The sequence below is a fragment of the Penicillium hispanicum genome, assembly GCF_028827665.1.
Source record: "Penicillium hispanicum strain IBT 35686 chromosome Unknown utg000004l_segment0_segment0, whole genome shotgun sequence".
Classification (NCBI taxonomy): Eukaryota; Fungi; Ascomycota; class Eurotiomycetes; order Eurotiales; family Aspergillaceae; genus Penicillium; species Penicillium hispanicum.
The window spans coordinates 4,153,418-4,174,023 of record NW_026623196.1 but is presented as its reverse complement, the minus strand read 5'-3'; the positions used below and the strand labels follow the sequence as shown (position 1 = coordinate 4,174,023).

The window sequence follows — 20,606 nt, the reverse complement described above, 5'->3', positions numbered from 1 at the left end:
ACTATAGCTCACGCGAGCGATATCCCATTGGAAGTGTTATAATGAGCGAACAGCTATCAGTACCAGAAACGCGATTCCGGAGAAAGGTTGAGCCAACCCCACTATTATGCAGAGTTGTCACTCTGTACTTATTTAGCGCCGAGGCTATCGAAGCAAAAGTGCCGAGCCGTCGAGCGGGGATAAATCGCCGCTAGAGTTAAATATGAACATGAGTATTGACTAGCAGCCGACTTACAATTGGTCTGATTGCCATGTTCGCGTACAGCTTGACTGACATCAAATGTCTTCGGTGAAGGCTAACTATGTATTGGTGCTGTCAATAGGCTATACTCCAGATTAAACCTAGGATAGACAATAACCACAACTATGACACAACAATCGCCAGAAAATGCCAGGGTCAAAGTGACAAAATGACAAAGTGAACAATTCTACATGATACCAAATTTGATATTTCTCTGTGACGACACCTAGCTGTCGAAACACGTTGTTGATGCCTCAGGTGTCATGCATCTTTGGCCTTTCGCGGCCACCGCACCCGCATCAAAAAACTCCCGCGTCGCGTTGCCAGGAGCTCCAGTAGCCCTCTCAGACCCGTGATTGCCGTGTCCCCAATCGTACACATCACTAGTGACCCTTGGTCATCTCTTGGACTAGCTTTGCGATCCTATTGATCAAACCAAATATCCCCAAGCGGGTCTTGCCAGGATGGATGACCCGGCAACTCGGATGCCGGGGCAGTTGGTGAGACTACCCCATCTCTCGTGGGAGACGTCTGGCACGCCCCTCCAGAGGCTGAAATGCACTGAACATTCAAGCTGACTCTATCGCAAATCCAATAGCTGCCCCACATGCATCTCGTGTCCCGCAATCGTTATCCTCAAATGCACATGATGCCGACCGAGACTGCCGTGGAGTACCTGACCAGCGCACCCCGAGTCTGCCAACAGCAACCTATGCACTGGACCTTTCTGGATGGCCCCGTCGATGGCACTGTAATGCTTACATGGCAGCCACTCCAACATCTGGGCAACAATTTCGCCAGCGATGGTTACGTCTGGGCCGATGTCGAGCAGGCCTTCACCATTGAAGCCCGAGGCTACGTACGTGCTGTGCCCTTTGATGTTGATTGACATGACGGATCCCCCATCTAATGAGCCCTTTGATAGACCGTCGAGATGTTCCTCCATCGCAGCGGTTACCACCCTCCCAATGAAAACTTGGCCACCCACTGCCGCAAGCGTTATCGCATTGTCTCCTCCAAGGTCCCGAATGGCCCTCAGCCCGATCCGTCATTGTGGATTGTTCACTACTCCCGCGCGCCCCCGACTGACCACGTTCCCGCGAACCGTATCCCCGTCCCGCCGCAAGTCCAGAATATGATGGCTCAACGGCGCTTCCTGCAAAGCCAGGGCCAGCTAGCCCGCAAGGATTTCCTACTTCACGACCGCAACAACTGGCCGACTATCAACTTCCCACCACAGATGGGCGCCCAAGGCTTTACTCAGACACCTGTCGCCTACCCAAATGCTGCCCCAGGCCGACCCGGCTTCTACCCTCCACAGGGTCATCCTGCGGCGGTTGCGCCGACCGTTGCCGCAGCCAAGGCTCGTCCACAGCGTGCCACGTCCACGGCCTTGACCGCGGCTGCAGCTGAGTTTGCCGTGGAGGATGAAGATGTGTCAAGCGGTGATCTGATGGATCAATTGACCCCGCGCGAGGTAAGCAAAATGCGCTATGTGCAGCACCATGAGTGGATGGAAGAGATCTTTGCATCCCCGTATGCCATCTCGCAGATCACACCAGTCTCGCTCGGTCTAGGACGAAAGGGGGAGTTGGAGTCTTTGACAGCGGGCTTCTTCGATGCGCCTGTCGCTGCCTCGACAGGTGACGAGAAAGAGGGGGACGATGCTCAGAAACCCTCCAAGTTGGAACCAGCAAAGGCAGAGGAGTTCGCAGACCGAGTCACCAAGAAGGTGGCTGACATGACTGCTGAGATCGAGAAGCTGAAGAAACAGCACACACGCCGGATGGAACGTTTCAACCGTAGCTCACTATTCAAGGATGCGGAATTGCGTCTCCGCGAATCCGCTGCAGACCCGTCCCAGACAGGCTCTGAGGTGTGGCGACTGGAGGGTCGAATTGTCGTCCCCACCGAGGAGGGTGGTAGCCCACAAATGGACTACGTGGAAGAGCACGCCAAATACAAGGTCGACGATGTCGTTCGTGATGTGGAGACCGCTTGGAAGAAACAAATCATGCCAGAGCCCAAGATCTCATGCGTGGAAAAGGGTGGACTGCTGGAAAAGATCGAACCGGAGCAGAAAGATCAGCCTGAATCGTTCACCAACGACATGATGATGGAAGGCGCCGACTCGCATCTTCTGGACCAGTTTGGTAGCCCGGCTGTGGATGGGACTGGCGGAGTATCTGCTCCGCCCATGCCTGGAGCTGGGATTAGTGCAGACGTGGACATGGAGTTGGGCGATCAGCTCGCCGGCAGTACTACAAATGAGAACGGCGACTGGGTGATGGTGAATAATGAGAATAAGGATGTTGGCCCAGCTGCCGGAGACGCTAGCCTTGAGGGTGCCAATTTCGACTTCACGAACATCGACAGCGCCGGTGACGCGCTAGCGGCATATACCGAGCAAAACGACGGGCTTGACCTGCCCGATCTGGATAATTCGGCGTTTGGAGATGCCTTCCACGCCTCCGACAATGAGCACTCGCACAACCCTGACGCCGATGAGATGTCCTAGATAAGGCTTTGATTTGTTATGTACGAAGGCGCTTCTTTTCTTGGATGGTTCGTTTCTGCGTTTGAGCACACTGCGGGCCTTGCAGTCTGCTCCTGGGTGTTTGATGGTGTGTGGGCATGGGAGCCCTGGATCTGATGCACGGTTGTTTTGACCTTTTATCTCTGTGGTGTACTATAAAGCTGACAGAATCCTATCCCCCCCTGGCTCAGTTCGATTGACTCATGGGATTGATACCTACTCTACTTTTTGCAATTTCTGAAAAATCAAACCTGCTCAAAGCGATGCTCAGTGCAAGTAATAAAATGCTCAGACAGAAAGCAATTCTTGATAAAGTGTGATGAGGCTACCACTGGACTATATGCTTACCCGATTGGGAGTATAGGTGATGCCGAAGGGGATAGCCATAATTTTGAAAACCAGTCATCAAAATCTAAATCTTGAATGACGATCTCCATCAAGGTTCAATCAAGATCGATACTCGCCTCATTTGATATCTGATAACGTATAGCACATCTCCATAGTGTGGATGTGGAGAATTACTTCAGGCAGGGATCGCAGCGACCCAGACAAAGCTTCACAAAGCTGCGAGCTTATTACATCCAGAAGCACCTCTTGACCATTCACATCGCCCGATCTCTTGGAGGTCACGTACTCGACTGCAATCGGAATCGTACATGAACCCATGAACGCATGAGCTCGACATCCGCCCCTCCCGTCATGACGTCACGCAGCCACCGGGACTACACTTCCTGGTGCAGCGCAACGTCGAGATTAGGGTTAGGCGCATCGTCATCTATGGGAAGGTGCCAGCCCCGAGCGTCGCATTATAACCCGGGGCAGGCGCCTTTCCCTTTTTCGGAAGAACACCCGCACTAGTCACTGTATACCACATTGCGATTTCTTGATACCCATTTAAATCTCTTCCAGATTTACAAGCCACGATGTATGCATGATGCGATACTGCGCTTGCTCCCATGATCGTCTATATGTCATGATCCACTGACATTTCCGCAGGAACCGCAACTTGTCGATCCGATCGCGCAGAGATCCCCCAGCGGGCCGGCACCGCTTCAGCATCTCCACTTTCCGTGGCATCCAGCAACCCGAGCTGAGTCGCAAACTGAGCCGGCTGATCAAAAGCGAGAACTCTGCCATCGGTGCCCACGAGGCGGCGGGCCGTGAGCGTGCTGCCATCGCCGCTCAGCTCTCCGAATGGGGCGAGTCCACCGAGGATGATGCCGTCTCCGACATCTCTGATAAGCTGGGCGTCATGCTGGCCGAGATGGGCGAGCAAGAGGACACCTTTGCGCAGAATCTCGAGGACTACCGTGGTGTCTTGAAGCAGATTCGCAACATGGAAAGCTCTGTGCAGCCATCGCGCGACCAGCGGCAGAAGGTGACCGACGAGATCGCCAAGCTCAAATACAAGGATCCGGCGAGCGCACGTCTCGTCACGCTGGAGCATGAGCTTGTGCGCGCCGAAGCGCAGAACCTGGTAGCCGAGGCGCAGCTGTCGAATACGGTATGTAGCCCGTGACTAGCATCGATCGCGTGCCGTCTCGACTGATTCGTTGACCTTTCTGTTAGACCCGATCCAAGCTCAAGGAGGCCTTTGACATTCACACCGCGGCTGTGATCGAGCGTGCAGAGAAGCAGATCATCCTTGCTCGACACGCCCGCCGCCTTCTCAATTACGTTGACGACAGCCCTGTTGTCCCGGGAGATGCGCGCCAGGCGTACGACCACGAGCTGGAGGCGCGCCAGATCCTTGAGGATGCGGAGAACGACCTTCGTGCCTGGGAGTCTCATGCTGACCCCATCGCTACTGCTGAAATCCGTACCAGCGGAGTCAACGGCGTGAATGGTGCGGACCATGATTCGCTGGCCAACGGTACTGATGCTGGTCTTGCTGGCGTCAATGGAAGCTCTGAGCCCGCGGCCGAAGATGGCCCGTCATCGTCATCCGCGAAGCAGCTGAGCGAGCCCCGATTCTCTGGTGGGCTCAACCCGGAGGCCGAGCCGGTGGCATATTAGTGGCTGGGTATATTGAGATCCTGTGAACATGTTCATGTGTAAACTCATATTTTTGTGAGAATAGTTTAAGTCCAGGCGTGAGATTGGCTGGGAGGAATGCTCTGGAAATAAGGCACTGGCGTATGCGAATATCCTCGAATCCATGTAATTAGGAGAAGTAATCATTCATACTGGCCAATTGGACTTGCAGAGACAGAGAAGAAGAGATTCAGTTGCTAAGTTTCCCCGTTTCAATGATGCACGACCCCACGTGACCGTAGGCGCCCGAGTGACGCGGAATCCCAAAGCTCCAGCGGAGCTGGCATCCATCACCACCACGACCTCGCCTTGTTCTTTACTCCCCCATCCCGACCTTTTCCTTGTTGCGTTGCTTGGATATCAGTACACAATGGACAAGCTTGTCACTCAGTACTCGCGCCCTGCGCACCAGAATGAGTTCTACTCGGAGCAAGAGCAACAAGACCTCACGGAGAGCCTCCCTCCGCTCTCCCTCAAGTTCAGCCTTCCTCCTGTCGACAATGTGGGTATAATCGGCACCATAGACTGTTTTGATTCCCTTGAGGCAGATGGCGATGCGACCGGGTGACCTCGGTGGATCGTCCTTCGTCCAGACCGTCAGCAGACAGCTCCGGTTGCCGCAGCTCTCAAGCTCATCGATTTGGCCTCCAGTGTGAAAAGCTAGCTGACCCATCTTTCTTTGCGTTATATCCAGTCCTCCGCCTTCCTTCGTGCCATGACCGATGACCACTCCAACCCTAGCTGTCCTATCAAACTCGCTCACGGAACAACGACCCTGTCGTTCCGGTTCCAAGGCGGCATCGTACGCTCTCCCCCTCTCTTGTCCAGGCAGACCGATCAGGGCCTGTATTGGTGCTGATGCGTAATGCCTATAATCCAGATTGTGTGCACCGACTCCCGAGCAACGGCCGGAAACTGGATTGCCAGTCAGACAGTGAAGAAGGTTATTCCTGTGTCGCGGTTGAGCCGTGGCGAGGACAAGCCGACAAATGACCCTACACCTGGTCTTCTGGGAACGATGGCTGGTGGTGCGGCTGTGAGTGCTATGGAAGTTATGGAAGTGGTAGGCGATTGGAGCGGGATGCTGACGGATCGAATTGCTAGGATTGTCAATATTGGTTGCGGTATTTGAGTCAGCAGTGCACTCTGCATGGTAAGCTCTATTGATCTCGACCTGATACCCAGTGGTGGTTGGAACTGGGCACCGGCGCTGATGATTTCCAGAAATCCGACACAAACGCCGGATTACTGTCGCTGCCGCCTCGAAGATTCTTGCCAACCTGACCTACGCGTACAAGGGTTACGGATTGAGCATGGGTACAATGCTTGCAGGCGTATGTGTCCCATCTTGTGTACCCCCACCACATCTAAACTGACATAAATCGCAGGTGACTCCCCAAGAAGGACCCGCCCTGTACTACATCGACTCAGATGGCACTCGCCTGCCAGGCAACCTGTTCTGTGTCGGTTCCGGTCAGACTTTTGCCTACGGTGTGTTGGACGCAAACTACCGCTATGACTTGACCGAGCAGGAGGCGTTAGACCTTGGCCGCCGTGCGATCCTGGCTGCCATGCACCGTGACGCCTACTCCGGTGGTTTCATTAACCTCTACCACGTCAAGGAGGAGGGTTGGGTGCACCACGGCTTCGATGACATGAACCCTATCTTCTGGAAGACGAAGCTGGAGAAGGGTGAATTCTCGAATGTCACGTCGGAGTTGTGAAGGACTGAATGTGTATTATTGATTCATCTGACACTAAGGCTTAACATGGGTTTCTAATTTATCTTCTGCCGTTGATTTTCGTCGTAGAGCAAATGACAATGGAAGGGGTTCCTGGAGGGAGCAGTGACATTATAGAAGTCTGCCAATGAATGCATCTACATCAAGGAGCACCATCCACCACCACCACCACCACCACCACCATGCCATTCTTGACTGCATCTGTTGGGAAAGGGGGGATAAGAGAAAGGAGTGAACTGTAAAGACTTGATAGCGTAGCTCATTGACCATAGACGCAGGTACTCGAGCATACTGAAACACCACATTCACAACACAGTAGCAGACCAGGTCTTCAGGTCTAGACACCACTCACCGACTACTTGTGACTCGGGTTAAATACCTAAGCTAGATGTTAACCACCGATTCATATATTGCGAACCGAGCTCCCATCATCAAAACCAGAGCTGTCGAAGGACTTTCGAAACTAGCTGTGGCCATGGTGATAGCGCCCAGGTGTAAAAGACTTGAAGAGCATTTAACGTTCCGGATGAGCCACAGCATTATACTGCCGCGCTTCTCTCCAAGCCAACCTTGGCAGCCAATTGACATGCCTCAGCGACCTGACCAGGCACGCTCAGAAACGGCGAATGCGAGCTATCGCATCGATAACTAGTATAGTCACCCAATCTGGCAGCCATGTCCTCCTGCATCGAGACCGGGAGCGCACGGTCGTCCTCGCAGAAGATATACATGCATGGCAGGGTATGCCACGGCTCGTACGGGACGATATCCTCGAACACGGCGCGGGAGGTGTGCGTGAGCCTGGAGATCCACTTCTTCTGCGCGTCGGGGGCGAGATCGTGGTAGAACACGATATTCTGGCTCGAAGTGGTACAGTAGTTGCCCTGGATACGGGGTCAATCAAGACCGTTTGTCTGGGATTGCAGGCAGAATGCAGTCTGGGACGGCTTACTCGAAGGTGCATCCAGGGTAGATAGTTTCCACCAAACATCTGTAGGAGGCTGATTCCTTGGGAGATGACGAACGCGCTCATGTATACCAACATGATCACGCCGCCTTGCTGGCCGGCCGCCTGTCGCTGTGCGTATTCCAGGTGCTCGACGGCACTGGCGCCGACTATGCCGCCATATGAATGAGCCACGACGACCACTTTCTTGCCTTGATTGCACAGCGCCTCGAGCTCGCCTGCCACGAAGCTGATATCGTCTGCTAGTCGTTTATCGGGGGGTTCTGCGCCGACGGATGGTAATGCGGGTGCTGCAGTGGGATAGCCACTCAACGCGAGACATGCGCGGACCGCATCGAAAACATCAGGGAGATGCCACGCTCCGGGGATAAATAGAATAGTAGGTTTTTCGGGAGACATGCTGGCTTGCACGAAGACTTGCACGTTGATTCTCCCGGCCAGCAAAGACGGAAGAAACGAAACGAATGCTTCAGACCCAGCCAGCAGCTGGACTACGCCCTCGAAATACTCTCGAGAAGACGTAATGCACCACCCGAAATCAACTTCGACGATCCGATAGGACGCCGTAACCCGGAAGCGCGGCACTGCTCATTCCCAAGAATCCGACCCCCTAACGCAACGCCTTGGTGGGCACCACGTAGCGCCAGCGGCCTTGCCATTCCCTTGGTCGAGAGGCGTCCCATCTGCCGTCTGTCAGGGCTTCGAGGCCGGAGCAAGGAGCCATTCAGGCCTCCTGCCAACGTGGGAGGGCACTTCTCTGTATTCGCAGGATAGAGTTGACTGGTGTCCTAATCCGGGGATCGAGTCCCCGCGTCTGGCGGCCACAACTTTGGGGTCGCGGCGGCTTTTCCATGGTTTCGTACAGTGAGAAAGCCGGGGCATGACAGCTACTTGGGTCACCTCTTGTCTGTGGTGAATCGATATAGGTTGCGGGTAGGGTGGTTACCAGTGAGATCATGCAGTTGCGGCCTTGCTTGTGGGAATGTAAATACTGGCTTCCGACAGGCCAAGCCTGCGGCATCCTGCATGAACAGGATGACGGCTGAATTTGCAAGTTTTCCATGTCATCGAGATCTGCGTCTCAGCTGGTGATCGCAAGTCTGCTTCCATCATTGGCACATTTAGGTTTAGGCCCCCAGAGCTCAATGGTTGCCCTTTCGCAAAATACCCGTGGACCTCGAGGTCATGTTCATGGTAGATGTAGTAAGTGTAGGTAGTATCCCCACAGAGGACTGACATGCGTTGCGCCCATACGGAGCAGAGGCCGAGAGGACGGGTCGTCGCGGAGCAAATTGGGAGCGGATGGATGTGGTGCATCCCTTGGTTCCTGGAGTCACGATAGTCTAGCGACAACACCGTTAGTAAAGGAACCTTGGAGGGAAAATTCACAACATACCGAGGACAGTGGCATGGGCTACGGAGGAAGAGGCGACGTTATTGATAGATCTGTGGCACTTTGAAACCGTTCATATAATTGCGGACATAATATTAACAACAAAGAAATAGAATATCAAGATCAAACCAGAACCAGACAGTCGCTCCATATATGACGTGAAAATACAACAAGAAATTTTTGGATGACTTCACACAACCCAGGCGATACCGAGGATATGCCTGGACACATGTAAGTCTTCTAGTTGTCAACCCAGAATTTCATGCGGATACCCATGGCCGCCAATTCGACATCCAGGTACCGCAGCACACCAGGCACAGCGACGATGGTGACGTCGTCACCACCGACATAACGCAGCCCATCACCGTCCTCCCATGCCTCAGCACGAGATTCGTTGAGCGAGGCCGGACGGGCACAGCGGCGGCAGCGCACGATACCAGCGACGCCACCAACAGCGCCAACGGTCGAAGCACCACCGTGCTGCTGCTGGTTAGGAGCAGCCTTGGCCGCAGCGGCGGCGGCACCAGGGTTGACGGCATTGCGAGAGCGGGACGAGCCCGATCCCGACACCGCGACCTGCGTGGACAGGAACGACCCACATCCGCGGCAAATCCAGGCATGCTGGGAGTCGGAGCAGTTCATCAGACGGTCTTGCAGGAGGAAGGCGGCGCCGTGAGCAATGAGCGAGTCACGCTCCATCTCTCCGACACGAATACCACCACCCTTGGCACGACCCTTGACGGGCTGGCCGGTCAAAGCATTGACAGGACCCGTCGTACGCACTTGGAACTTGTCGTTCACCATGTGACGCAGACGCTGGTAGTAGACGACACCCATATAGATATCGGCGGCAAACTCGCGGCCGGTGATACCACTGTACAGGGGCTCGTTTCCGTAGTAGTTGTAGCCGGCTTTGCGAAGTTGGTGGCCGAAGTAGTCTGTCGCAGTGTTCTCTTCGGAGAACTGGAACGGCGTGGAGTCTTGTGGGTGGCCGTGAAGAGCACCGGCCTTACCAGCCATGGACTCGATCATTTGGGCAATAGTCATACCTATGTGAGGTCAGTAGAGGTTTCACGCACACGATCAAGCGGAGAACACTTACGAGATGGGAAAGCGTGGGGATTAATGATCAGATCGGGCTGCATGCCGCTCTCAGAGAAAGGCATGTCGACGGCTGGCCAGAGCTGCGAGCAGACACCTTTCTGACCGTGACGAGAGGAGAATTTGTCACCGATGATGGGTTTACGGGGAATGCGGTACTTGACACTGATGGACTGGATGGGCTCGTTGCCATTCTCAGAGCCCATAACGCGAATACTCTCGATGAAGCCGCCTTCGGCATCCTTGTATTTAAGGAAATGGGTGACTCCATCCACGTTCACGTATGAGTTGGAGGCTGCATCGTAGCGCACGTTGTGATAGGCGGCAATCTTGTCGCCCTCCTTGACACGGACACCCACATGGGGCATACCGTCATCGTCAATGATCTTGCGCAAATCTCCCTTGACCTCATCGCCGGGGGCAAAGCCAAATAGCTTGGTGATATCGCGCTTAGACTTGCCGCGTCGTGAATCTTTTTCAGCCAAAGCGTGAATCTTGGTCTTATAGATGGTACCGTGACCGAAGCCGCGCTCGTGTGCGGATTTGTTGATAATCATAGCGTCGTCCATGTCATAACCAGTGTACGAGATGATAGCCACGACGGCGTTCATACCGTTGGGGAAGTTATCCAGACCGTACGCGTTGTAGAGCGGCGGTCGGACAATTGGAGTCTGACCGGTCTGCAGGCGGTACAGCTTGTTGTCGGTACGGTAAGCAATGGAGGTACCAGGGGTACCCATGGTCTGCTTGCTCATCTGGCACTGGTACATGTTACGCGGTGACTGGTTGTAGTCGGAGAAGGGGGTCATGTTGGCCACGATCGAGAGAATGTTGGTCGGTGTGAACTCGATGTGAGTGGATAGGCCAGCAATGAGATCAGATTCCACGCAAGCAATCTCCATGAAAGGCTGCTCGAACGGTCCGACGTAGTCCAGTTTGTCGAGAGCGAGGTACTTGACAGGTCGGTACATCCTGGCGGACTGGGAGAACATGTAGATACCGGGGTACTGTCCACCATTCGTGTTGGGAATATATCCAATCTCCAATCCGAGGGGAATGTTGTTCTTTCCGGACACCTTCCAATAGCGCAGGGTATCGTGGATCTTGTGGGCTTGTTTTGGCGAGCAAAAACCAACGATTCTGCCATCTAGTTGGACAACCACGCTGTCTTCAACAGCCACAGAGGAATCGGGTTGAACACCAAGCTGCACAAGACTCTTTGGCAGATGAGACACATCGAGGTTATCAGTGCTAATCAGGCATTTATGTGCCAAATGATTCAACAGACCACAGGGGGAACCATCAGGAGTGTGAACGGGACACAAGAAGCCCCACGACTCTGGAAGCAGTTTTCGGACGGTAGTAGTCTTCAATTGGGCGAAGAAACTACCACGGTGAATCATGCGGAAGTGACTGATAAATCGGTAGAAGTTGATCTTCTCAGCCATGACGGTGTAACCAGAGGTTTGTTGCAGATCAAGACCGGTAGGACTGACGAGGTTACCGGTCGAAAGGAAGTATTCGAGGGCATGACCAATGTTCTCATTGGAACGCTTCACGACCTTGGACAAGAAATCGCGCTCGAATGAAGGATCTGTGAACTTGGCCCCGCCGTTGCGAAGGCTCCAGTCACGGGTGATGGGCCCAAATGATCGGAGCCACTCCTCAATACGCTCCTTGAGGATCATGCCGTACAGGAACCCTCCAAGTAGAATTTCCTGGTTCGACACCGCATCAGGATTGTCAGGAGCACAGTCTCCAGCAACCAAGGCGTACAGCTTGCGGATCATGAAGATGACCATCTTGAACTTGTCGTAATCCTGGGCCTCGGTCACATTATAGCAGCCTAGATGGGGCAACACAACCTTGCGCAGGAACTCGGTGCCAACCTCCTCGTCAGGCATGTCGGCTGGCACACCCAGGACCGGTCGGAATGACTTGCCTAGATGAGACCGGCAGTCATACTGGCTGTGCTTCCCATAGGCTTGGTAGGTTCGCAGCAGAAGCTCCACACGGTCTGTCACGAAGGTGTTGTTCATTCCCTTTGATTTAACACTGCCGACGATGCTCTCGAAAATTTCACGGTCGTTGGTCTCCACCAGAGCCTTGAGGATCATCACAGCGGGGACGAGATACTCGTTCTTGCGCCATGAAAAACGGAAAGTAACATTTCCATCAGACAAGTAGTGAAGCACGTTGGTTTGAGAAGTTTGGTCAGGGCGCACGGATCGTATTTGAACACCGAACTTGGTGTAGGTGTGACCGCGCTTGACGAATGAACCACGAATGATGGACATGGGGAAGTTCCGCTTGCCGACGATGAGCATTCGGATCAGCTTCTCGTTACCGTTGACGATAAAGTAACCGCCGAGTTCCTCCGACTCTTCTTTGCGCGTGACAAGTTCATCGGGACTGGCCTTCTCGAGGTGGCATCGGTTGGTGCGCAGCATGATAGGGACCTGGCCAAGCTCACGCACTGACTCCATCCAGTCACCATTGTTAATCTGGTACTCTAGGCGGGCGCGGAGCTTGCCACGGTAGGTCGCATGTCGTTCACGGCACTCAGAAGGGTAGATGTTGCGGTTCTTGGTGCTGAACTTGTTGCTGGGCGGTAGGGTCGGCTTGTCCAAGAAGACTTCCTTCACGCGAACATTGAGTCGGTTGCGCTTCGGTGCCCGACGGCCCTCGGCCAAGCGGGCTCTCCGCTGCTCAGCCGTCTCGGGCTCGCCATCCAAGAAAGTCTTGGTGCCAATCTCCTTCAGTCCGGCCTCCAAGATTTTGCTGTCCTCGAAAAGGGCGTTGAAGGAATCGACGTGCGGTTTGATCGATTCCGCCAACGACGGGTAGGCGGTGTGGTCCTTGGGCGGGTTCTTGAAGAGATTTTCCCGTCGCAGGGTGTCGTACTGCACCGACCATTGGGTGTCGGTGGGAGCGGGAGCCATGATGAGAGCTCACTGCCGCTTGACCGGTATAGTAGTTGAAGGGGGGGGGAAACTCGGCCAATGGAGCTCGGGGGGTGGTCAAACAGCCCTTCTGTTGTAGAATTAAGAGAATAACAGGGACACAACCCCTTCTGCCTCGGCCTCCCAGGATATCCAGCGAAGCGAGAGAATTGAGGCGGCAGTGACAGCTGGACGGAGAGCGAAGATGGTTCTGCTTGGGGAAATTTTTCGAGGTGGAGCCCAGCTATCATCACGTGGTGATAGAGGATATTCTGGCCTGAGGCAGCCACCAGGCTGACCCGCGTGAAGAATCAGGAAGTATACATGATTCATAACACAGCTCGCTGATCAACCATTCCCGGGGGATTGATGGAATCTGAAAACTACTGGACAAATATCATCTATTTCGTGTGAATCTCTCTCCCCCGCCATCCCACCTGACATCCACCCCATCGGAGTACATGGCAACTACATTGCAATCCCCGAAGGCATCCTCCCGGGGCCAAACCGCCACCGACTGCGCTACGTCAGGCTGCGAATGGAGCCTAAGCGCCCCTCTCCAACGGCAAGTCAGGTGCGTAGATCTCTACATTTTCTAGTCGCGGATGCTGCTACGCGCCTCAAAATCAAATCCGGGAGCAGAGCTAAAGAGGGCTCGGGGACTCCTTTTATTTTTTTCTGCCCCATGCTTTCTTTTCTTTTTTTTCTTCCCCGTCCTTCATAGCCGCCGACCTCCATTCCTCGCGTCAAGACTGAAAGAGTGACCAAAGTGACCCCACTCACGCTGTTGCCCACGAATCGCCAACTTGGAGCTTCGGCGAACACGGGTTTTTCTCGCCTGGCTGTCGCCGTTACGTTGCGTCTTAGCCTCCCCTGCAGAACTATCAAGTCCAAGCCTTCACACTCTCCCGCGCCAATCCATCTGGGCCACATCCTGCCTCTTTCCCCCCTTCCACCTCCAAACCCCAACATGGCCGGGATCTTTCGCACCATCTATGACTGGCTCCTGAGGATGTTCTGGTAAGTGGGCCGGGCGTCTTGTGGTTCTCAGCCGTCCCCCCTCGGCCCGTCCCCGCAGCTGAACGTGTCTGCTAAACCCGGATCTTCCCTGCAGGGCGACGGAGATGGACGTCACCATGATCGGCCTGCAAAATGCCGGCAAGTCCTCTCTGCTGCGAGTACTGGCGGTATGCTCCCCTCCGTTCTTGTCGTGGTTGGCTGTGTTCTGTTGTCTGTTGTCCGAGTATCATAAACTGATCGCGTGATGTAGGGCGGAGAGTTCACAATCGAGTAAGTCATCCCAGTGTGGACGGTGATAGCTTCCTCCTGCTCACGGAAGTCGCAGTTCCATCCCGACTATCGGGTTCAACACCAAGCGAGTCCAGAAAGGCCATGTGACCTTGAAATGGTATGTCGCATGTCTCGTCCACCCTTGGAAGGTGTTCCGTGTGGTTGCTGACGGGGGCAGCTGGGATCTGGGCGGGCAGCCTCGGTTCCGCCCCATGTGGGAACGGTACTGCCGGGGGGTGAACGCGATCGTGTAAGATCACCTCGAGGTGCAGTGAGATATCATGATCACTGATCTCTCTGACATAGATACATCGTGGACGCTGCCGACCGAGCGGCCCTGCCGGTGGCCACCGAGGAGCTGCACGAGCTGATGACCAAGCCCACTCTGGATAGCATCCCACTCCTGGTGCTGGGCAACAAATCCGACCTGCCGATTAAGCTGTCGGTCGATGAGCTGATTGATGCGATGGACCTCAAGTCCATCACTCACCGCGAAGTCAGCTGTTACGGGATCAGCGCCAAGGAGGAGACCAACCTGGACGCCGTCCTCCACTGGCTGATCGCACGCGCCAGCCGCTAAACCAGCGGCCACGATGGTGCTGTCTGACTCACTGCCTATTCTATTTGCTGCCTCCATTTTCCTCTTCTTTCTCTTGGGTTCACTTCCGTTATGACAGCGTTCTTCTGGGCGTTTCTGTTTATATCCCGTAGACCCTAGCGTTTTGGCTCGCAGCCTCGGATGTAACGACGTCAACGATCCATGTGTGTTTATTGTGTCCATTCACACTTTCATTCTGGGAGCATGGAATTTGGGGATTCACAAGCTGGAAGCGTTCGATCTCGATCAACATGATCTCACGGCCTCATTATGTTAATGTCCTTTGATTGTTTTTTTTGGCTGTGGTTTCCGGTCATTGCAGGTGATCATTTTTTTGGTGTATTTTCAGCAATTTCTTTGAGTCTTCTGGCGTAGATAGCCCGAATCGAAGGCAGACTGAGCAGCTTTTCAGAGTCGAGGGGAGTGCCAGCTGGCAGTGCCGGGGTCGCCAGCATAAATAAGGTGAAGCGTACACGGACCAACTGATGCGTTGGCCATGCAGACGCGAATCAGCAATGCCCCCGCCAAGGGATGAACCTTGACGGGGGTTGGGGTGTCCGTAAGCGAGCGCAAATGTCATCTTGCATACCCATGTTTCATGATTCTTGGGCATAGTTCGACAAGAGAACCCGCCGGTCTCATATTCTCATCTTTAGAGATGGGAAGGGCCGATTGGCCCAGATGACGTACTTTGTCGCCAAATCCCCAGAAAAAAGCGCGATCGTCCCGGGACGAGCATGTGAAACGTCACAATGGACGGACAGACCCTGGAAACTCCCCGGCAGCAGAGTCTCATTGTGTCGTATCAGTATATTGCAGAGGGTTCGAACCCAGGGGCCTGCTTGCGGTTGAAATCTCCGCTTCCCTTGTCCTCCTGGTATGCTTCCGGAATCTCACTAGGAGACATCCAGGCAGCCAGGTACCTAGATACCTTGGGGCATCGCAGTGTATCATCGTCTCCTCATGCAAGACTCGTCTGGGGCCCTGCGCCTCCTTGAGTGTGGTGTGATTGGTCACGGCGAGAGCATAGCCAAGTAGACCCGGACTACGCCCGTCTACGTATGCCGGCTACGTATGCAAAGGGCATGAGCTGCTGGCCTCTCTTTTTCGTGCAGGACGGTGGCATGGGAGCTCGTATTCGGCAATAACGAGCATCATCGTGGTAATAATAGATCGCGCACAACCAGAATGGAAACGGAGGGCATAACTATGTACAGCGGAATCAGAGTTGATGAATCATGAAACTGGCAGCCTGGCGCCTAGACCCACTTGCCAGCCCCGTCGATGCCTCAGCCACCCTCTATTTCTTTTCTCCCTGCCCTCTTCCTTTCTTCAACCATAATATTCCTCCAGCCATGGCGATCCTCATATCTCGCGATCGGGACTGGTAAGAGAGCCTCCCCTTGCGTGTGCAGAGTTCCAGAGTTGCTGACCGTCTAACAGCGACATCTACGGCAACTGCTGGGGGTCCAACTGGGACAGCTGGGGACGCTGGGTCGCCTTTGCCGTCATCGTCGGCGTCGCCTTTCTCATTTTCTTCGGTGTCGCGTGAGTTTCTCGCCCATGAAAGTGACCGCTGCTCTCCCAGATCACTAACCGCTCGCTTGCAACAGCTGCCTCAACGCCCGCCGCCGCCGCAACCACGGCCTTCGCCCATATGCTGGTACGGCATGGATGGCACCACCACCGGGACCACCTCCGCCAAACCAGCCTGTCTATCAGCAACCTTACTACGGCAATGAGCAATACTACCCGCAACAGCCCCCGCCCCAGTATAGTGCCAACCCACAGAGCTACGGCTACTTCGGACAGCAAGCAGCGCCACAGCAGAACGGCATCGAGCTCCAGTCGCCGCCGCACGCGCATGCGGCCGGCACCCGGACATACTCTCCGCCCCCGGGCCCACCTGCGGCCAAGTCATGAACCCGGTGACGTACAAGCAAAAGGCACGCGCGACACTCCACATTGTCAGAGAGGCATGGGAGTTGCCAGGGTCTACGTTCATCTCCGTTGATTGGTATCATGGAAACTTGGGGAATGGGAATACGGCGTTCTTCTCTGGGAAAGGCTTGCCGCAATTGGGCTGTTTTTTTATTTGCTATGCCTCGCATTAGGAGGTGGTATCTTTCTTCTTGTTTCTTATGATTTCTTATGGCCCTCTCGCATCGATCCGGGAGGATTGCATTCAAGCGTGACATCGATGCGCTGTGCATTCGGAGGTGTCGTGGACTTGCGATGAGGACTTCCCATTGCTCTCGTACATTATTCAAAGTTATCTAATGACATACTACCCATTATGAATCTGCACGTGAGCCATCCTGGTCAAAGTTCCGCCCACAGCAGGCTGCAGTGGTGATTTCTAGCTTGCCATGTCACTCACCGTCTCCCTGAGAAGACCGCCCCCTGAAAGATTGGAGATCTACTTTTGCTTTCCAGTAGGGATGTTAAAAAACACCCCGGGGATGCCAGGAACAGGGGCCCGGTCCACACGGTAGAAGCCCTTGCGGTCGAACTGCAAGATTTCGCCAACGTTGACCTCGGAGACGTTGCTATCAGCCAGAGCGCTCACACGGAACTCGGTGTTGAAGTTGAGAACATCTTCAAGAACATCGTCCTCGCTCAGCGAGTCTTTCTTCAGCAAGTAATCGAACTCAACCAGCTCCACAGGGATCAGACGTTGGTCTTCAGACAACCAGGTCACCTTCTTTGTTTTCTTCACATCGCCGGCAAGGAACAGCTCCAGGTCCAGATGCGTCACTTTTCCAGTAGACGCATCGGTAGAGATATTGCGCACAAACGCATTCCCCCAGCTCATCAGCGTGATTTCTTCATCCTGCGTAAAGGATTGGGCGTCGACCTGCTCTAACAGGAGAGAAGAGGAAAAGGTGACCATCTTGTCGCCAACGGCAGGATTTTTCGCGTGCTTTGCACGCTTCTCTGTATACGCAACAGACGGTCCACCAGTGACAGTGGCCTTGACGATATCCTTACTCTCGATAGCGAAATAACGAGGAGCGACTGGGTCGATATACTTCTTGTTTGTAGCCCAGATCAAGGCCCAGTCAAAGAGGGTCACACTCTTTGACGGGCCTTGTTTCAAAATGAATTCGCGGAGGGCAGGAATAGTCATACCACGGCGGCGAATGCCACGAATAGTAGGGAAACGAGGATCTTACATCGTGATCAGCAATAGGATGTCATACCAGAGGCAGAGGAAATAAGAACACTTACCATCCCACCCCCACACGACGCCGCTTTCCACCAATTTGGTCAGCTTGCGTTTAGACAACAGGGTGCGGATGAAATTCATGCGCGCAAAGTCCCAGATATGTACAGTGCGTAGATGCAGGGCATCAAGCATCCACTGATACTGTGGGTTTCGGTCTCTATACTCGATAGTCCTGAGGGCGTGCGTGACCCCCTCAATAGAGTCCACGATAGGGCAGGCGAAGTCGTAGGTAGGATAGATCAACCAGGCATTTCCTGTCCGGTGATGCGGAGCAGGATTGCATCGATAGATCACAGGGTCTCGTAGGGCCTTATTCTTGTCGTCGAAGGAAATTTTGGCTCGGATGCACCACCGCAGGCCCTCGGGGCTGCCCTTCTTCATCTCCTCCAAGTGGGCCAGGGACTGCTGGGGAGAAAGGTCGCGCCGCTGGCTGGGAATACCATCCCGCCGCTGGCTCTTCATTGTCTCTTGGTCAGTATCGTCGGCATAAGCCTTTCCAGATCCAAGCATTTGCAGGCAATATTTGTAGAGTCGGTCAAAGTAGTCGCTAGTATAGCTGACTCTGTCGGGATGAATCCCTGTGTATAATCATCAGCGCTGTCAGGAAATCTTTCGAACGTGATTTTGCAAACCCATCAGCGCAAGGTCCTCCATAATGGCATCTTGAAACTCTTGCTTCTCGTTTGAAGGGTTGGTGTCATCAAATCTAAGAATGGAGTTAGTAAACATCGATTTCTGCACTTTGCACAAGACCGACAGACCGAAGCAGAAGAGTGCCATTATACTTCTCGTCTATTCAAAGACTGCTGTTAGCAACATATTCAATTACAGAATTGGGACATGGGAAACTCACGGGCAAAGTAATCATTCTAGGTAAAATTTAGCGTTAGACTGGAAGTATTTGAGGAAGGTGGAAACAAACCAGGAGAGCAGCTTTGGCATGTCCGATGTGGAGGTATCCACTTTAAAGCACATTAGTAGAAGTACACGCCAGCTTTGTGACAACGTACGAAGGCTCTGGCGGAAAGCGAGTTACGACTCCATCCCCGGTATTCTTCAATAGAAAGGTGGTGAGCCAGGATCACGATTGGAGCAAAGGGTAATCCCATTAAAAGCACATACCTTCAAGCCGATGTCGTAGCTAGCACCCTCCTTAGATTTTGCGATCTTCCTCTCGCGACTCGCAGCATTCAATAATTCAACTGCCACCGTGGCCCATGGGCACAGCTCTTCAAGGAACTTATACCAGCGGGCTAGGTTGACGAGAGTCCCTCTCTTCAAGGCGGCAGCAGCGACACGGTTTCCGCGCAGGGCACCCCACAGGGCAATGTCAGGCGTCGAAAGAGAGTAGCCCGTGATCAAAGATCGAAGGATGAGGTGGGCATCCAGGCGCTGTGAAAAATAGGTTAGGCCAGGCCAAAGGTGCATCAGGAGTCTCCCTACCTGAAGGATAGGCTCGAGGGTCTTGAAGTCTAATGTAGCCAACGAATCTAGCAGCGAGATCCATTCACCCTCCTAAACATAAGCGCTATGTTAAAGCTGGTGACCCATAAAACTAGGGTCGAGGAGCGCGACCTCACTTACAGCCTTCGCATCCTTGCCCACAAGAAAAGGGAAGTGCGCACACAGCTCCTGGATGATCGGAATGGTGCCAGTGACAGATTTATTGCCTGTCTCATATTTGACGGTTGACTTCTCATCCACAGTGAGAAGAGCAGTGTCCTCAATGACGATATTGATCACTGGGTTTCTACATAAAGGTTAGCTTGTCCATGGAACCTTGGTAGGGAACCAAAATGGTCAACCCACCCGTGAGCCTCATTGATGGACGATGCAATCAAGACCACTGGCAGCAGTTCCGCATGGTTGGCACAGGCGGCCACCAAAAGGTCGGATCGAGTCATGACCACTGCTTCAAGTGGTGTAAAGTGAGAAGGTGAGTTCTGTGACGGTGGAATTGGCAGCTATATTGATGAATGGAGGGGCATTCTGACTCATCTACCTAGACACCTGGGCATGAATCATATAGGGATAGATCAGCAGCGTAGTTCAGTCCTTCATGTATCTAACTCATATCTGTCAGGGCAGCCCGCTTGTGCCCTAATAGTGTTATCTCCTGTCTAGTCAATTACAAGGTCCCCTCCGTCTCTGATTTCGTAGATCTAATAAACATTTCCAGATCACTGATATTTACCTAGTAGACGTGCCAAACGTTCCGCCACAGCTATAATCAGATCGTCGGTATCGTTTGCTCTTTAGGTGTAATACTAAAATCTACAAAAGTCTGATCCCAGCAGTCGCTTGGATATGCTGGTTAGTCTAAACAAGCGGCAAAAAGCGACCCTACGCGGATTCGAACCGCGGTATTCCAACTGATCAACATATAGGAGGCTGGCGCCTTAACCACTAGGCCACAGGGCCATTTTTAACAGGAATAAAAAAGCCCCATGCATAATGAATCTAACCACTACTATAGTGCAATAGTATACTAGCCGTAGTTCAGAATCGTGGGCATGGACAGCCACGAAAAGCT

The 20,606-nt window shown here is 53.6% G+C and overlaps 8 protein-coding genes across 8 annotated transcripts; 5 read left to right on the top strand and 3 right to left on the bottom strand.

Annotated features, from left to right (window-relative positions):
* Positions 1 to 848: 848 nt before the first annotated feature.
* On the top strand, positions 849 to 2,759 carry N7459_005315 (uncharacterized protein; the record flags this gene model as incomplete). Its single annotated transcript, XM_056944499.1, has 2 exons — positions 849 to 1,100; positions 1,167 to 2,759. 2 exons carry the CDS (start codon positions 849 to 851, stop codon positions 2,757 to 2,759), a joined length of 1,845 nt encoding a protein of 614 aa, XP_056801382.1.
* Positions 2,760 to 3,476: 717 nt separating this feature from the next.
* Positions 3,477 to 4,793, top strand: N7459_005314 (Eisosome component PIL1/LSP1 family protein; the record flags this gene model as incomplete). Its single annotated transcript, XM_056944498.1, has 3 exons — positions 3,477 to 3,535; positions 3,774 to 4,281; positions 4,347 to 4,793. The coding sequence occupies 3 exons, from the start codon at positions 3,477 to 3,479 to the stop codon at positions 4,791 to 4,793; spliced, it is 1,014 nt and encodes a 337-aa protein (XP_056801381.1).
* A 388-nt stretch (positions 4,794 to 5,181) lies between these two features.
* Positions 5,182 to 6,535, top strand: pre2 (proteasome core particle subunit beta 5; the record flags this gene model as incomplete). The annotated part of the gene is made up of 6 exons (XM_056944497.1): positions 5,182 to 5,313; positions 5,360 to 5,461; positions 5,506 to 5,613; positions 5,692 to 5,935; positions 6,036 to 6,145; positions 6,200 to 6,535. 6 exons carry the CDS (start codon positions 5,182 to 5,184, stop codon positions 6,533 to 6,535), a joined length of 1,032 nt encoding a protein of 343 aa, XP_056801380.1.
* A 557-nt stretch (positions 6,536 to 7,092) lies between these two features.
* Positions 7,093 to 7,919, bottom strand: N7459_005312 (alpha/beta hydrolase; the record flags this gene model as incomplete). The annotated part of the gene is made up of 2 exons (XM_056944496.1): positions 7,093 to 7,437; positions 7,506 to 7,919. The coding sequence occupies 2 exons, from the start codon at positions 7,917 to 7,919 to the stop codon at positions 7,093 to 7,095; spliced, it is 759 nt and encodes a 252-aa protein (XP_056801379.1).
* A 1,234-nt stretch (positions 7,920 to 9,153) lies between these two features.
* Positions 9,154 to 12,956, bottom strand: N7459_005311 (DNA-directed RNA polymerase I core subunit RPA135; the record flags this gene model as incomplete). The annotated part of the gene is made up of 2 exons (XM_056944495.1): positions 9,154 to 9,962; positions 10,016 to 12,956. 2 exons carry the CDS (start codon positions 12,954 to 12,956, stop codon positions 9,154 to 9,156), a joined length of 3,750 nt encoding a protein of 1,249 aa, XP_056801378.1.
* A 970-nt stretch (positions 12,957 to 13,926) lies between these two features.
* Positions 13,927 to 14,826, top strand: N7459_005310 (ADP-ribosylation factor-like protein; the record flags this gene model as incomplete). The annotated part of the gene is made up of 5 exons (XM_056944494.1): positions 13,927 to 13,976; positions 14,071 to 14,143; positions 14,227 to 14,246; positions 14,302 to 14,496; positions 14,553 to 14,826. The coding sequence occupies 5 exons, from the start codon at positions 13,927 to 13,929 to the stop codon at positions 14,824 to 14,826; spliced, it is 612 nt and encodes a 203-aa protein (XP_056801377.1).
* Positions 14,827 to 16,199: 1,373 nt separating this feature from the next.
* On the top strand, positions 16,200 to 16,767 carry N7459_005309 (resistance to Congo red protein; the record flags this gene model as incomplete). Its single annotated transcript, XM_056944493.1, has 3 exons — positions 16,200 to 16,231; positions 16,288 to 16,392; positions 16,458 to 16,767. 3 exons carry the CDS (start codon positions 16,200 to 16,202, stop codon positions 16,765 to 16,767), a joined length of 447 nt encoding a protein of 148 aa, XP_056801376.1.
* Positions 16,768 to 17,263: 496 nt separating this feature from the next.
* Positions 17,264 to 19,977, bottom strand: N7459_005308 (Glutamyl-tRNA synthetase class Ib archaeal/eukaryotic cytosolic; the record flags this gene model as incomplete). Its single annotated transcript, XM_056944492.1, has 11 exons — positions 17,264 to 18,015; positions 18,076 to 18,651; positions 18,706 to 18,779; positions 18,835 to 18,865; positions 18,927 to 18,942; positions 18,996 to 19,035; positions 19,084 to 19,127; positions 19,196 to 19,465; positions 19,517 to 19,588; positions 19,658 to 19,823; positions 19,883 to 19,977. The coding sequence occupies 11 exons, from the start codon at positions 19,975 to 19,977 to the stop codon at positions 17,264 to 17,266; spliced, it is 2,136 nt and encodes a 711-aa protein (XP_056801375.1).
* Between the last annotated feature and the right edge of the window lie 629 nt (positions 19,978 to 20,606).